This window comes from Lutjanus erythropterus, chromosome 6 (genome assembly GCF_056507025.1).
Source record: "Lutjanus erythropterus isolate fLutEry1 chromosome 6, fLutEry1.hap2, whole genome shotgun sequence".
Taxonomy (NCBI): domain Eukaryota; kingdom Metazoa; phylum Chordata; class Actinopteri; order Lutjaniformes; family Lutjanidae; genus Lutjanus; species Lutjanus erythropterus.
This window is the reverse complement of record NC_139322.1, coordinates 9,937,412-9,954,439: the sequence shown is the minus strand read 5'-3', so window position 1 is coordinate 9,954,439 and position 17,028 is coordinate 9,937,412. Positions and strand designations below refer to the sequence as shown.

General features: G+C 39.1%; 1 protein-coding gene across 1 annotated transcript in view; it reads left to right on the top strand.

Annotated features, from left to right (window-relative positions):
* Positions 1 to 17,028, top strand: part of prickle3 (prickle homolog 3) — a 34,403-nt gene that overhangs the window by 16,296 nt on the left and 1,079 nt on the right. Inside the window, exons 3-10 of the mRNA XM_084720492.1 lie at positions 7,270 to 7,453; positions 7,723 to 7,836; positions 9,098 to 9,235; positions 9,553 to 9,756; positions 10,879 to 11,065; positions 13,290 to 13,628; positions 15,184 to 15,489; positions 15,886 to 16,278. Coding sequence (XP_084576618.1) covers positions 7,270 to 7,453; positions 7,723 to 7,836; positions 9,098 to 9,235; positions 9,553 to 9,756; positions 10,879 to 11,065; positions 13,290 to 13,628; positions 15,184 to 15,489; positions 15,886 to 16,278 — 1,865 coding nt within the window. The remainder of the gene's footprint in view (positions 1 to 7,269; positions 7,454 to 7,722; positions 7,837 to 9,097; positions 9,236 to 9,552; positions 9,757 to 10,878; positions 11,066 to 13,289; positions 13,629 to 15,183; positions 15,490 to 15,885; positions 16,279 to 17,028) is intronic.

The following is a 17,028-nucleotide window of genomic DNA, read 5'->3' as shown; positions in this document are numbered from 1 at the left end:
TTAATAACTGCATGAGAGCAACAATCGTCCATCTGGTATGAATCAGTTACAGCAGTCTGGTCAGAGGAGAAAAGACACAGTGAGTTTACTCTTCATTATTGTCATTTGGACTTCATATCTTCAAAGGCGGCGTGAGTAAATAGTTGGTCTTAATTGAAATGTGTAACAGAAAAGCCTGCTGCGTGTGTACTTTGGCTTATCTTTTTAAGTAAATTAAAAAATCACATGAGCATGTGTGTACCTTGAGAACCGTGTTTGTATTATATGGTGGTGTTCAAGCCCTTTTGTTTGAGCCCACTGACAGCACGGAGGAGGGTGGGAGTCGGGGGTGGCGGGGACATTAAAAAGAGCCGAGCGGACAGAGACATTATCACATGGAAAGGAGCTGCCATAGAGCATCCTGCTCTCACTGACAGACACGCTGACAGGCAGGCAGTAGTCAGCACCTATCGGATCTACTAACACAAGTCTGGATGGGACAGCGTCAACAAGCCAACCTGGACTAATTTGTCATGATTACAGCAGGTACCGAACAAACCGTATTTTACTGTGTGACAGGATAAGAGGGACTAGAAACTCAAACAGTCATTAAGTTGGGAGATGTGAGTAAATTGAAGGTTTTGTGCCTGTGTGTGTGTAAAAGATGATTCTTCTTGTGTTTAGTAGCCTGACTTTAAGTTGTTTTGTACACACATCTGTGGAGACTTTAGGAGCAGAACATGACGTAAAGTACAATTAGTGCTGTTACTCACCTCCCCTCTGAACAGTTTGCTGCCTGTAATGAATCTTAACAAAAAGACTGTATTGCATCTTCATGGAGATGTAATCTTTTTAAAGATGTCGAAGAAAAACACATTTAGAAGTAGACATAGTGATAGGAAGCTCTATATATCGTCTTAGTTTTGGATATCGTTTTATTATGATATGGTTTAAGTTTTGTCATTTTCCTGCTTTGAAAGGCTGCGTTACATAAAGTTATGTAATTTTCTGAACTTAACAGACTGTTCTAGCTGTTCTCTTACTTACCTTTACCCACTTAGTCATTATCCACTAGAGCTGCAACAATTAATTGATTATGATCAATTATTAAATTAATCATCAACTATTTTGATAATTGATAATTTGAGTAATTTTTTGATTAAAAAAAGTCACAATTTTTGATATTTTATGGATCAAACTAATTGATTAATGAAGAAAACAATCCATTAGTCATCCCGACAATGTTGTCACAACATTGATAAATATTGATTGAGGCAATGTCGTGGTACATGGTGAAAAATATTGTGATATTTTATTTTGTCTATATCGCCCAGCCCTGTTTAAAAGAAAAAGTGAATAACTAAATTCATTAAAAAAAAAAATCCCAACAGCAGCCACAGCTAATTAGCGCTTTTAAAAGAAATTTACTTCAGCTAATCGATTATCAAAGCAGTTGGCAACTTATTTTCTTTTGATTGACAGATTGATAAATCGACTAATTGTTGTGGCTAACTAAATAATAGTAATTGTGGCTAACTAAATAACTAACAAAACTAAATAAAAAAAAAACAAAATAGTCTGAACTCTTAAGCTAGGTGCTTAATTATCTGCCAACAGGCCTGTCATGCTGATGGACTATTAGATGGAGGAGATAATAGAAATTAAATATTGACACTATATATATATTATTAAAATAATTTTTAAAAAAAATCCCTCCAGCAACCACAGCTAATTAAATCATTTAAAATGAATTTGTTTCAGCTCTATATAGTGTCAGTATTTATTTTCTATTTACTCCTCCTTCAACATGACAGAACTGTAAACTCTGAAGCTAGATGCTTTATTATCCACCAACAGGAGTAGACTGTTTCATTATATTTAATTTAGAGAGAACATTTGCAGGTTCCTTAATGTAACAACTTACTTCACTTTATAGTAAATTAAGAGTCTTTGGGTTTTATGCTCTGGGAAATTGTGATGACCCTTTTTAACACAATTTTATGACATTTTTATAAACTAAACAATTCATTGTGAAAATAACCAATGTATAGTTGCAGCCCTGATTTGTAATTATTTAGTTTGTTATCTGAGTGGATTATCTATAGCTGGTAAACAGACAACAGATACATCATTAACAACAATAACAGCACCAGCTGTACCAGCAGTCTCAGTAACAAGCAAAGCAAATTTAGGGGCAGATTGTTGATTTTTGTCCAAAGCAGCATCTGCTGTGTCTCCTGGTTACTAACACACACGGCTGGTTGTGGATTCAGTTTAGTGCAGCTCTCTTTTGGTTTTTATTTTCCAGGCAGCCCAATTTGGATATACACAGATGTTGTTTAGAAACATAGTATTCCTTAATTAATTACGTTTGTCTGTGCATTTTTATTTAGACCGCTTGGGGAGCTAAAAGTTGGTGTCTTTCCTCACAATGAATATTTTTAGTCATTTAATCTGACAATTCTTTTCTCAGCTGATTGTTTTGTCTGTTCCCAGAGCAACATCAAGGTGATGTTTTCATGCACTTTGTTTTGTCCAATCAACAGTTCATGACCCAAAGATAATCAGTTTATACCAAAAAAGCAGTAAATGCTTCCATGTGAAGAGGTGGGATGAGCAAATGTGTTGTATCACAACACAATGACTTACAGGTCCAGTGTGTTTGATTTACTTGGATTTATTCACATAATATGACAGGAATGGAACATAATATTCATAAGCATGTTATGTTATATTAGTGTATAATCACCTGAAAATAAGAATTGCTTTGTTTTTGTCACCTTAGTATGAGCTGTTTGTATCTACAGAAGGCGTCGGCCCTCCTCTCCAGGGATTGATAAAAGTTTATCTTATCTTATCTTCCATGGAGGCCGCCACGTTACACTGCCATGTTTCTACGGTAGCCCAGAACAGACAAACCAAACACTGGCTCTAGATAGGGCCTTTCACATTTTGCATTGCATTGCAAGGGGGGAGTTAGGTGAAGCGTTTTCAATCTGCAAGCTCACAGCTGCCTCTAAATCCTACACAGTGGACTATTGGTCCCTTAAATCATTAATCTGTTATAAATATAGCTGCAGATTTTTGTTAATTTTCCAATTACAACTGTACAGGTTGTAAACCCCCATGAGGAAACTGTTGGTTTTAGATTTTGGGCCATATAAATAAAATTTCACTTGACTTGACTCAGTCGTTTCAGCTCTAAGTTTGACAGCAGCAGTTTGGTGAATGATGCATTTAACAATTACAAAGTTGAAAACAGTGACAACTGTCTCATCTTGGTCACAGCTGTTCTTGCTCTATACATTTCTACTAGGGCAATAAAAGTATATTTAATTGGATTTTCCTTCATTTGGAACTTTCCTATTAATTTTCTTGACCTATCAGCACCAAATGTGATACCTAGCCAGAGGGGATACAGCCAAGCTGGATTACATCAGAGACTTGTGACTCAAATAATTGAACAGGACAGAACTCAGCCCAGCTGGGGTTAGTAAATTGCAGTGTTGAAATGCCCTTTAGAAATGTGCTGCTTTTAAGTTTACTGCGGTTTTGATTAAACAACCACTTGCTAAGCAAAAGAAAAATAAAACAGGTCACGAAACACTATACTTAAGCCGTGCTGATTTGCTCATATGTGGATTCAGTATTTTGTCTTGGGTTTATGTAGTAAGACCTCATAGTTTAGGTTTCTTTGGTTAAGCTCTGCACTAATGGCAAGATACCTGGAGAGCAGCCTGCACAAAGAGGGACATGATTTGAGACTCTCCTGCATTCTTTCAAACCCCAAATTCACTCAAATTGGCACTTTGTCATCTCCCAATTACTGCAGGTTGCATGTGAGGGTTGGCACCCGCTGGTGATTATATCCCTGTTACAAATGCTTTCATGTGGAGGCTGGTGGTGGTGGTGGTGGTGGTGGAGGGGTGGGTACTGGTGGGGTGAGATAGGGTGAGACGTGGTCCATCTGCCATCTGTCCCACCATGCCAGGTCTCCGTCTGTGTCCTCCTACCCACTTACATAGGCATGTGTGCTACAGTTTCCCCATCCCCCTGCTAGCACAGACACACACATAAATACAGCTGGGGTCAAATTCATGCCAACATGGCTTAGGCTAAGCTGACTTGCTGTGTTTACTATTATTTTTATTGGTTCTACCTGCTTGGCGACCATGGCCATATAAGGCGCCAGCTGCATATTACAAGCATATACTGGCCTGGGCCTGAGGAAAGGTACTGGGATCCAGTAGTAGCATTCTCTCCTTTGTTTACTCACCACAAGAGAATTGTTAAGGAGTTGACAGAGTGGTGCCAATACACGCTGACATGCAGCAATTACCGGCCGTTGCTAAGAATTTCTGAGGAGGCAGCTTTTTATGGGACGATTGATTAGAAGAGGAGTTCTCACGCAGTTTATAAGCAGTCGTGTGTGTTTGTGTGCGAGCTTTTTGGTTTGTGTGGGGGTTGGGTGCTGGAATAAAGCAGCTTTGTGCCTTGTGAACTTGAGCCACAAGTGCCAGCTGGCAGTCCTGTTATGCAATCGTGACAGAGATGTACACATGCAATGCATACCGTGTACAGCCACATTGTCCCATCCACGCACATATGCGACACCCACGCCCACACCTCACTTTCAGCCCAGGGCGCTTTAGTCTGACTCCACCGCTCCCACACACGGAGGCAGCACACCCACCGCCAGATTGAATGTGGTGAGGAGGGAGAGACAAGATGGGGTGTAATACGAGGCTGAGGGAGATTATTGCTCCCATCTTCACCTCCCTCTCTTAACTGTACCGGGATTGACAGCCAGGCTTACGGCAGTGACCTCATTTCCTTCTTGTTTTGTAGTAGCTTGTTTGGGATGCGGTGGTCCTGATGCAGATCCGATGAGATGTTGGTGTAATGTGGGCATTAACTGGATTGTTTAATCCTCAATAACATCTGTGATATGATGAGTTTACTCCACAGGAGGTGACAAAAGCACACATTCTTTACTCAAGTAGAAATACAGATACTTGTGTAAAAAAGACATGCTGATTCAACTTCTTTACTAAAGTGCAAAAGTTTGGTAAAATAAAAACAGAATACAATGATTTTCAAATATTTTTTGACTTGTATTCAAACTTCTTGTGTACTGAAAACAGTACACAAGATATTTAATGTTCAAACAGATATTTCTGGTTATTTCAGTAAGACAATGCCAAGACACATTCTGCACGTGTTACAACAGCGTGGCTTCATAGTAAAAGAGTTCATGTACTAGACTGACCTGCCTGCAGTCCAGACCTGTCTCCCAAATGAAAATTACGACAATGGAGAGCCCGGACTGTTGAGCACCTGAAGTCGTATATCAAGCAAGAAAGAGAGAGAATTTCACCTTCAAAACTTTAACAACTAGTGTCCTCAGTTCCCAAATGCTTACTGAGTGTTGTGATGTGTCACAGTGGTAAATCAAAGTCTATATCTACAAAGTCTATATTTACAAAAAACAATAATTAATCACTTTGAACTTTAAATATCTTGTCTTTCTACTCTATGCAATTGATTATAGGTCAAAGGTTTTTGCAAATCATTGCATTCTGCATCATTGCACTTACACTTTACACAACGTCCCAACTTTTTTGGAATAGGGATTATAGAAGTTATATAAAGTACAGGCTCTGAAATTTATTTAAAAAGTATTACAGTAAAAAGTCTGAAGGACAGTTCTACCTTCTGTTTCTGTGCAAAGGTAACTGAACTTCACCTTCTCTCCACTGTTGAGTCTCCCTTTCTTGTCTGTTCTTAGTATGCACTGATGGACAACAAAGTATTTGTGCTTTTTTACCTCCCACCTGTGCTACACAATATACATAGACCTGCACACTGTTTTTAGATCTGAATTTTTTGTGAAGTTTTGAGTTTGTTTTGAATCATCTGGAGATTGTGTTTTGTGTGCTGGTGTGACAACTGTTGTATCAGAAATTTTGGCTACAAGTAGTCTAGTTGAGTCAACCTCAAGAATGTGTGTGGGCTGGTTTGTGACATCATATCTCCAACGCAAAGTGTGTTCATAATTAATATGGTTAGAACCTGTGGGAGTGCCCTAATGAATGTGGTGTTAAGACAGAGTTACTACAATAGAAGTTGTTTTGGTTTGTTGTAGGAGTTAATCTTATTGCCTTAGCTTAATAAGAGTCAGTTTTTCTACTGGATTAATAGTAGGATCAAAAAATCAACTAAACTTGCTGTTAATTAATTAATAATTAAATTTGAATTTTTAAAATACCTTCTTTTTATTTCTACTTCATCAGATGATACCAGAAAATAGAGACTGATATCAAAGGTCTGGACTTGAGTCACATGACTTGGACTCAAGACAGACTTGAGTCACAAATTTGATAACTTAAGACTAACTTCACTTGGACGTTAGACATTTGAAAATACTTGATACCTTATACCAGTGATCGTCAGCACATCCTCAGAATGGCCACTGATGAAAATACTGCAGTATTTATATATTTACAGTGTCATGAACTGGCAAAATTCACAGAAAATCTGCTATATTACACTACTGCTAATGCAAACTGCACATTTCCTACTGCTGCTTTTAAAACTTTTAACTGGCAAAATATACAGGGTTAATTTTTATTTTGAAGCAGTCACAAGAAATACAATGTATTTGTCAGTGAACTACAATCAACCCCACATTGGCTGCTTAGAAAAGTAGTTGATGGCCTCTGCCTCACACCAAGCCCAAAGATAAACGTTACATTACTGAGCGCCAGTTGGATAAAATTGTCCTAATGGTAATTTTGCTCACATACAAAGCCTATGAGGTGGTCAACAAAAAACAAATCACAGCATGCGAAGCATATGGCTCAAAAATTAAAGGCCTAGATGAAACAACTTTCAACTGTATTCAACATTTGAAGTTGCACAGAGGATGTTATGTCAAGACTAATGTTTACATAGTTAGCAAGCTAATGCTCTGCTAATCTTAGCTGAACAGCAAAGTAATTTTGTTAGTAAATGAGGCTGGAAACTGTTTAGGACTCAAAACTCAAAGTTTAGTACATGACTTGGGACTTGTCAGTCTTGTCTTGGGATGTGACTCAGGGCTTGCCTGTTCTAACTCAGGATCTGACTGACTTGAGTGCAAAGACTTGAGACCTTAGTACCTGCAGCACCAGGCGAACCCACCTGTCTATATATTTTAAAGAATTTGACATTTGATCTGCTGTAGCTTGTGTTGTAAATCAGTCAAAAACTCCCCGTGGATGAAGCCCAGAGCTGTCTTTGTCTCCACAGGAAGATCTGTGTGCACTGCAAGTGTGTGCGAGAGGAGCACGCTGTGCGACCCGTGCCGGGCCAGCTGGAAAAGATGATGACGAAGCTGGTTTCAGACTTCCAGAGACACTCCATCTCCGACGACGACTCGGGCTGCGCCTCCGAGGAGTACTCATGGGTTCCACCTGGGCTCAAGCCTGAACAGGTAACAAGATGGGAGCAGAGCAGACGCAGAATCTGAATTTATGCTACATAGACATAAAGCACGCTGTCATACGGACATGTTCATACATACTCGAACAATTTTATAACCATGGGAAAAAATATTCCTAACTTGTTTTTGATTTACGACTGTGGTTGAATAAATTGCTCTGTAATTAGATAGGTTGCGCTCTGTCTTCTGTCATTTAGCAGGTTGCGCTCTGTCTTCTGTCATTTACGCCTTTATGTGAACTCACTTGTCTCCCCGCACAGGTTTACCAATATTTTAGCTGCTTGCCAGAGGACAGGGTGCCTTACGTGAACAGTCCAGGAGAGAGATACCGAATCAAACAGCTGCTGCACCAGCTTCCAGCCCACGATAGTGAGGTAACATCACTGTGGTTCTGGATGTTCTAGTCTTTGGCTTCACTCCTAGTGTAGAGTAATAGTGTGGTGACATGCCACATACACGCAATCCTTAAGTCTAATAAGTTTGCTAAGTCACAATACAATAGTACTTTGTCATTCCACGCTTTTATTGAGCAATAAACTAAGTCAGGGAGTTCATTATATTTCTTTTCACCCAATTGTGACCACCCACTATTATGTCCTACCTTCTACCTTTATTATGTACAATTGTTTATGGTGCTTTCTTTTGAAATGTCTGCACTGTACCCATCACTGACATGTGTGAGGCACGTTATCCAGATATGGAAAAATGCATGTTATGTAAAGTGTAAATGTGTCATAGTCAGATCTGATGAATCATATATGGTGGTAGTCTAATTTGCATTCTGTTGGATCTCAGGTAGTTAAAAACGCAATCTGTACAACCTGCTGGCACTCACACAACATAACATAAATACAGAGCTAGCATAAAAGGAGGGTTGTCCAGATTTTGAGAGCAAGCAACCTGTAATTATTTATTATCGTCTATTCTGTGCCATGAAAGTGGCAAAAGATGATTTATTCAACAGAACAATTTGAAAAATGAAGTACGGTAAGAAATAACTGTGCTGCACTTATTTGTGCTGCTGATCTGCTGTTAACAAGGCATATACTTATTCTAGTCATAGAGTAGCCTACATGCTGGTACTGCACACCACAACAAACTGACTCAAAACTTTTTACGCAATGAAAGCAATAACTTGATGTATTACATTTGCCGAATTTAAAACAGGGGACAAATAATAAAGAATATGTAGCATAAAGCTTCCTGTAACTCAACAACTCACAAAACGGACTTTTTAAAGAAAGTCTGTTGCTGATTTGACGCCACCACAAAATACTCTCGGGCAGTTTTTTCTCTGGAGGACAGAGATGTGATCTTAATGAGGATAATCAGAATGCATAAAAAAAACACCAGGTTTAAACACAAAGGCAAAAGAATTTACCATTGCATATTAAATCTGTAACATTTTTTGGATTATTCACAGATGGTCTTTCTTCTTACTTAAAAGTAAATCCCTGACTTCTAATGTTCACTTTTATAATCCTGAATTAATGTCATGACAGTGTTTCTGTTATTTCATTATTTGTGGTGGGTTTTTTGGTCTCTCCTGTTTTGTCTGAATCTAGGAGGTAAATGAGTTTTATAAATCAGATCTGTATGCACACATTAACAAGAGTATCTTTGTGTTTCTTGCAGCCGCAGTACTGCAACTCTCTGGACGACGAGGAGAAGAAGGAGCTGCGTTTGTTCAGTCAGCAGAGGAAAAGAGAAAACTTGGGCAGAGGCGTCGTCAGACTCTTCCCAGTAACAATGACGGGAGCCATCTGCCAGCAGGTAGAGGAGCATTTTTATTTTGTTTGGAAAACGTGGCAGATTCCCTTAGGAGACGGGCCAATATAAAAATCAAAAACAACTAGGGAAGGCCTATTAAAACACATCAGAGCCACGCAGAAGAAGAATTTCTTTTTATAAGACTGAAGCAAGTTCAGGTGCGAGTAGATGCAGGCATCGCTCAGGGGCCACAGCACTCTGGGTTTTAATGATTACAGGGCTGTATAAGCAAACTGCAGTGCAACCTGCAGCGTTCATCATTTGTTAAAGGCTCTAACTTCCTTCCCTCTGCCCCACCCCAACCAAATTTATTTTTCCAGTGTGGCAGACAGATCTGCGGTGGAGACATAGCGGTGTTTGCCAGTCGGGCGGGACACGGCAGCTGCTGGCACCCTCAGTGTTTCCAGTGCGCCTCCTGCAGTGAGCTGCTCGTCGATCTGATCTACTTCTACCAGGATGGACAGATCTACTGCGGCCGTCACCACGCTGAGAGGCTCAAGCCACGCTGCCAGGCCTGTGATGAGGTGACTGTCTCACCAAAATCCTCAAGTCTTAAGTTAGGAAGAGTCTTAAGGTTTTTCCAATTTGATATTACAGAAGCAAACCCTAACTAACTTTAGTTATCTTTCTTCTTCCCATCTTATTTCAGGTTAGGAAGTCCTGAATACTCAAACCAGTATTGCTTATCAACTTTAATGTCTGTTACCAAGCAACTGATATTCCTTTTTTATATCGCTAAGCTAAATAACTTAACTGTTGAAACGTACAAAACATGGAGCAAAAACAATGATGGGCATGTAACTTCAAGACAGATGAGTTAGAGGCGTTGTTAACATCAAATCAGATCATTTTTCTATTTATAAAGTGCATGTAAAAACAACCAAAGTAGACCAAAGTGCTATACAGTAAAATAAAAAAAATTAAGTAATAGAACATGATAAATGGCAAAATATAAAGTAAAATGCTAAAGCAACAGATAGAAAATATAAAACACAGAAAAATAATAAATTAAATAAAAAACGAAGGAACTTTCTGTATACGGTTCCTGGTCACTAAAAGTTAAGCGCAGTGGGTGCCAGAAAACAAGACACTGAGTATCCCATTGGTTTAAATGGCAAACGTAACACCATTGTATTAAGTTCAAATCTCTTGCACCCCATGTTTCCTTGCTCTGTCTGTCTCTGTGAACTGTTCGCTTTAGGCAACATTTTTTGAAAAACTAAGCAAAAGCTAAAATCAGTGAGTTGTGTAACGTGAGGCTTTTCTTCAAAGGTATCCTGTGTAGAAAGATCCTCTAATGAATCATCAGGCCCTGTCAAATGTTTTACTATTGCTGATTTTAGTGCATGGAGGGGTATTTGCAGATTTTTCTCTCTTCTTTTTTTGAATGACTTCTCAGTATGACTTAAGAGATTAGTTGACTTAGACTAATGGATCTGGCACAACTGACCTACGAGTGTTCTTTAGACCCAGAGGATGGCAAAGCCTGCAACAGGCCGCCGATAGCATCTTTTTTTCCTCCCATCTTGTTAACCCAAATCCTCAGTACTCATTTTTATGACTGTGATTTGTTTACTTCTGTACCCATGAAATCACCACTGCTGTGCCGAGTGACCTCTCTGTCTCCCTCTCTTTTACAATCCCAGATTATTCTGGCAGATGAATGTACGGAGGCAGAGGGAAGATACTGGCACATGAAGCATTTCTGTTGTTTTGAGTGTGAGGCTGCGCTGGGCGGCCAGCGTTACATCATGAGAGAGAGTCGACCGTACTGCTGCTCCTGCTACGAGTCCCTGTATGCAGAGTACTGCGATACCTGCGGAGAACACATAGGTACTGAATTAAGTCTAAAGAAACTCATTTCCTACACAGTTAAGGGCTTTAGTAATGTTTTCAAGGTTTTCTCAGGACCTTAAAAATCAGAATTTTAGGCCTTAATATGTCTTAAATTTTTTTAATTAATTATTATTATTTATTAATTATTATTAATTTTGTCTTATATGGTGTTATGAAGTTAACGTTATTTTAATAAAGTTACATTAACTTCTCTTGCTTCTAAATGTGTTTTGGAGAAAAATATTTGTTAATCAGGCTATAACGACTACAAAATGAAACCAACATGGAATCACTCTACACTAACAACATTAACTCTAAATTGCCTTCATAATGGTCTAAAAAGGTCTTTTAAAGTCTGTAAAATGTTTTATTTAACTTGCTGAAACATGCAGAAACACTGATTTTATGTTAAACATTTATAATCAGTCTACAAAACATTTAATTCATTGTTTATAACACACTATAATGCAGTTGTAAGCAGATACGAGGACATTTTAAAGTGTTTATTAATGTAAAGTATTTGTCTATAACAACTTCTCCAGTGAAGACATATACTTTATTCATATAACTTATCTGTTTATACATCTTTTTCCGCTTGAGTTATAGTTATTGACAAATATATAAACACTTAAATCAGCTCTCTGCTACATTGTAGTGTGTTAGAAATTGTTGTTTGTTTATATACTGCTTATAAATGCTAATTAAGGGGACTAAAGTGTAACCATTTGTTTAAAAAAAAGATTCAGAAATATTTCATTTTAATCAGTAATATAAACCCCTTTCAGATATCGTTATGTAAACTTGATGACAATTTAACATGTTCTAATGTCTGATTAAGCATCTGAGTCACTTTTACATAAAAGCCACAACAGTAATCTTCCTTCATCTGACTTAGTAAGATCTATGTGACATTTCTGTAAAACGTCCAATGCGGCACAAGTCTGAACTGTATGCTGTCAGATTAACATAAAGACTGCAGCAGTGCAAGATTAAACATGCACAGAGAGAATTTAAACATGTCTTGTGATTTATTAAGATTTATTCTATCACTATATAATAAATGCATCACTCATTATCATCTCTTTTGCACAATTAGAAGTATTAGCAGTTTACAACCAGGGAACATTGAGAACAAGCTCATTTAATGTTTAATTTATGTCAGATCAGTCTATGAAAATGACTTATGGTGGTGTTTCTCTGCAAAAAAGCCTGCATACAACCACAATAATATTTGGACCAGTTGTCTCCCTCCTTGTTTTTTAAAGTTTGTTTCATGCCAGCTGCATAGATGTAATTATAAATATCCCAGCAAAACCTCTTACAAAGAGCCTGTGAGGACACGAGAGTGCTGACATGATGCCTGGTCTTACAGACAGGGGAATTCTCTAATGGTGAAAGTGATGAAAGATTTATTTGGTGATTTTCCCTCTTACCTGCAGTGCTGTTTATCCATCTCGATTGTTTTGGTGTGAGTTGCAGAGTTTTGGAGCTATCGCCCAAGAGATGTCTGCCTTCTCTAGAATATAATGACTCAGAGTGCCAAAAAATACTTTTGTAAAACTCAACAGCAATGTCTCTCTTCAGAAATCATGACACAGCTACTCAAGATAATCCACAGACCTTGTTTTCAACAATTTCATGTAGGAACTATGTTCTTTCTACTTAATGCCAACTATGTCACCGTACAGAAGAAAGTATGCACCTACTCATGGATGAGAGGTTATAGTTTAGCCGAGGAGGACACCAATAATGTTTACATCCCATGCTGTCACAAGCATGAGCCTCTCATTCATGAGTAGCCACATGCTTCCTTCTGTATGGTTTTTCAGTTGGTGTTCAGTAGAGAGAAAACCTGCTTCCTACTTGAAACAACGAGGTCTGTGGATTATCTTGAGTAACTGGGTCATGATTTCTGGAAAGGCACATTGCTGTTGAATTTTACAAATGTATTTTTTTAGCGCTGTGGGCACCACAAGCCGAGTTTCATCTAGTTCCATTATATTTGAGAGAAGGCAGACATCTCTACAGCTGCCAAAACTCAGCAGCTCACACTAAAACAACCTAGATGGATAAGTAGCACTATAAGTAAGAGGAAAATACATATTTTTGATTTTGAGGTGAAGTTAACTTGTTCTGTACTGTATACATACTGTGCACACACCCTGAGGTAATACAGATAGATTGTGTGGTCATGTGTAATCATGAAATCATTTCCTCTCAGGTATCGACCAGGGCCAGATGACATACGAGGGTCAGCATTGGCACGCCGTGGAGTCGTGTTTCTGCTGCGCCCGCTGTCGGCTGCCTCTGCTGGGGCGCCCCTTCCTCCCTCGAGGGGGGCTCATCTTCTGCTCCAGGCCCTGCTCGCTGGGCGAGGACCCCGACAACTCCGACTCCTGTGACTCGGCGCTGCAGAGCAGGCCGCCTCAGCACAGACGCTGTGGGACAGCAGAGAAACTCCAGCAGACACAGTGCGGTTCTCCGCTGCAGCCACCAGAGGGCGTCAAACCTCCTATAACTCCTGCAAAAGACTGCATTCATGCTGCAGTGGAAAACAGAGGTGATTATAGCACACTGGTGTGATACTCAGATGTTATGTAGGTCACATTGCCAAGAAATGAACTTGGGAGTTAAAACATCTTGTAGGGGACTTCTGATAGAGCACCCCCCTGCCTAAAAGACGTATCTATTGTATTTTGCTGGTACAATTTTGATTACTAAGCGAGATAGAAAGAAATTGAGGAGAACATTTCCAGGTCAGTTCCAAATCAGGCACAGATAAATGGGTTAAAAGACTAATTAAAAACTTAATGGAAATGGGTAATAAGTGGATCAACTTACCTCTGAAAACATGGTTAAATATTATAACTAAAAGTGGCTTCTTGTTTAAAGAGAAAGATTCTGAGGTGTTGCTTTCATGACCTTGACTTTGGTTTAAACAAATGAGATGTGAGCTATAAGGGATGGGCTAATCAAAGCTTCTCCTCATGCTGTATGTTTTTAAATCAGGAGACATTGTACAATTTTCGGACATCAAAAAGACTACACAGGTCAAATGACTTTTTTAGATTTCTTCAAGTACGCTATCACATTAACAGTTCTATGTTACAAAGTATTTTATGGGGCTACAGGAGGTTGAAGCAGTAAGTAAGTAAAAAAAAAAAAAAAGGGAAAAGGAAACTAATAGTTGCATTCCAGAGGAAGCCTAATCAAAATAATGTGACTTTCAAGAACGTCTCAGAAGAAAACACTTCCTCAGAAGTCGTCCTTCAGCTGCTGGAGTAACTGTTGCTCCCAAGAAGGAATTCAAGCACAAGCACTTTTTGGCAAAGGATTTACACAGAAGATTTACACAGAATTAGTGACTATATTTAGCCCAAAATATATTTTTAATTGGGGCAAACCCATTTTGGGGCTTTTACATCTGAATTCTAAAAATATTTAAATAAAATACTTGCCTGGAAATTCTAAGTGTAGCTGATAGAAAAGCAATTACAAGGAAATGGCTTAAGTCAGAAACCCATCAATAGAGGACTGCTTCATTAGCTCAAATAAAAAACATGCCGTGATCTAGTTTCATGTTCTATAATTATACTGTAAAATGCTGGAAAGTTGGAGGTATTTCATTCAGAGTAGAACTGTAGGATGTTGCTGCAGTTCACTGAGAGTCCTCACATAACTGAGCTTTTTCCTATTCATGGAAACAAACAGCTCTGCCTTAAAATCAGAGAGAAACTGGCAATCACAAGTCATTTTCTTTCTTTTTTCATTTTCATTTCATTTTAATTTGATACCAAATATGTGACGTGTGGCTTTTAGTCAAAGTTTGATTCAATATGTTTCAGACAAAAAAACAAGTAACACTAAAACTGCTGTAAATAATTCTGATGAAATGAATCTCAGTCTGCCTAAAAGAAGAGAAAGTAACTTTAGGTCAACATTATAATCAATATGTGATAAACAACATTTCTGTTGTCTGTTTGCTTCCTGACAGACAACAGAACCTTCACTGAAGGTGATGATTTAAAATGACAGGCACTCCCAGGCGCTGTGGTTAAATATAGAACATCTTATAAAGACTATTCTGACACATTTATTCACTCTGTCTCTCTCAGGTGTCCACTGCACAGCTCCAGTTCAAAACGGACTTCCTTCACCCGGTGGTCATCCACATTCGAGAGGCTCCTACTCACCTCTTCCCCACATTCATCTAGGAAATGGCTTGGGTCCATCGTGGCCCAGCGACCTTCCACATTACAGTTTACTGCCAGAGGACTGTGGTGTCAAACCTCCCGTCAGTGGTTCTCAGTTTCACGGAGAACTGAATGGGAACGCTGGACGAACTGGTCTCAATTCAAGAGGAACCTCTGCTGCCAAAGACTGCAGGAACTGGGTGGAGAGGACCAATCAAGTTATGCAAGGTATCAAAAACAAGAGCGTAGAACTAAAAAACCTGCTATCTATATAATGTATATTATATTATATTGCCTATTTTTTCTGAATAGTAGACCATTGATATGAAGAATAGCCTGTTGCTATGGACGCCGTTCTGATCATAATATTTTGTGTTAAATTATAGTTTGTTTGTATTTTAGTAAGTATAATGAACAGTGAGCAGGTCATTATTGTGAAATAAACCCCTGTAGGGAATATATCTAGGGATGTTAATGATTAATAATTAATCACTGTTAATTTAACCAATTAAAAATGCATTAATCAATAACAAGTCGATAATGCAATATTAATAATATTATATACAGTAAAATCTCACCTCACTGTTTTAACTATAATTTGACATCATGATTTTCTCTCTGCAGTGTTTCCTCCTCAGAAAAACTCTCATGTGAACCACCTCATCTCACCCGACTCGCCTCCCCTCCCGCCCGACAACCCGTCCATCCTCCCACCTCCTCTGCCCATTAAGTCACGCGACCTGACGGCCCGGGAGTCACCCCCGCCAAACCTGCCCCCACCAGAGGACGGACCCTCCGATTCTCCTCCCCCGCTGACTCGCAGCGGCACAGCGAGGGTCAGCTTCAGAGAACCGATCAGCAGCAGCTACTCTGTCGACGAGGACGAGGATGAAGACGAGAATGAGGAGGAGCTGCAAGAGGGCGAGGAAAACCAGCAGGAAGAAGATGAGGTGGAAGGAGGGTTTGGAAGCAGGTTAAATCTACAGAAAGGCATCCCACCACAGATGGATCTGCTGGGTAAGAAAAGGCTGAGAGAAAGTTGATCAGTATTTGTTGACATTGAAATCTCTGTTCATTATGGTCTGACAAGTAAAGACAAGACAAAATAGTTGGCGTCGTTCCAGTGGACAGCATAAGTTCGATCACTGTAATGAGCCATCTCAAAGCACTAATAAGCTTCTTCAAACAGTGTGTGTTCGCTAATGGCCTGTCAGGTGAGGAAAACACAGGAGAGATGACCTGTGGACACACACTTGTCTTATATAGACTAAGTGCATTGTTCCCAATTAGAAAGAAGTTCCTTGTGTATTTAAGATGTGCCAAAAAAAACCACAACCAATTTAACAAGACACCTGAAAAACACAGAATTATAAAATATAGCAGAAGACCTAAGTAATATATAAAAAGTTTGTTTTGTCAGGTAGTAAAATATTATTGGTGTCATCGAGAATGACTTCTGCATTCATTTTTGTACGATATGAAAGAACATGTCAATAACACATTCTCAGCCGAGATGACTAAACCCACTGGAATTTATACAGCCTGGGGAAATATCCCTCAGCAGAATCCATGACAGTATCATTAAACTGTCTGAGAAAGTTATGATGAAGACACTGACTAAAATTACACTAAAACTAAAACTGAGTTCTGGTGGCCAGTTGGTTGGTTGAGCGTTCGCCACATGTACTGAGTCCTCTGAAGTGGTCATGGGTTCGATTTCCTCCCCATGGCTCATAGCTGACTGTCATTCCCCCGCCATCTCTCCTG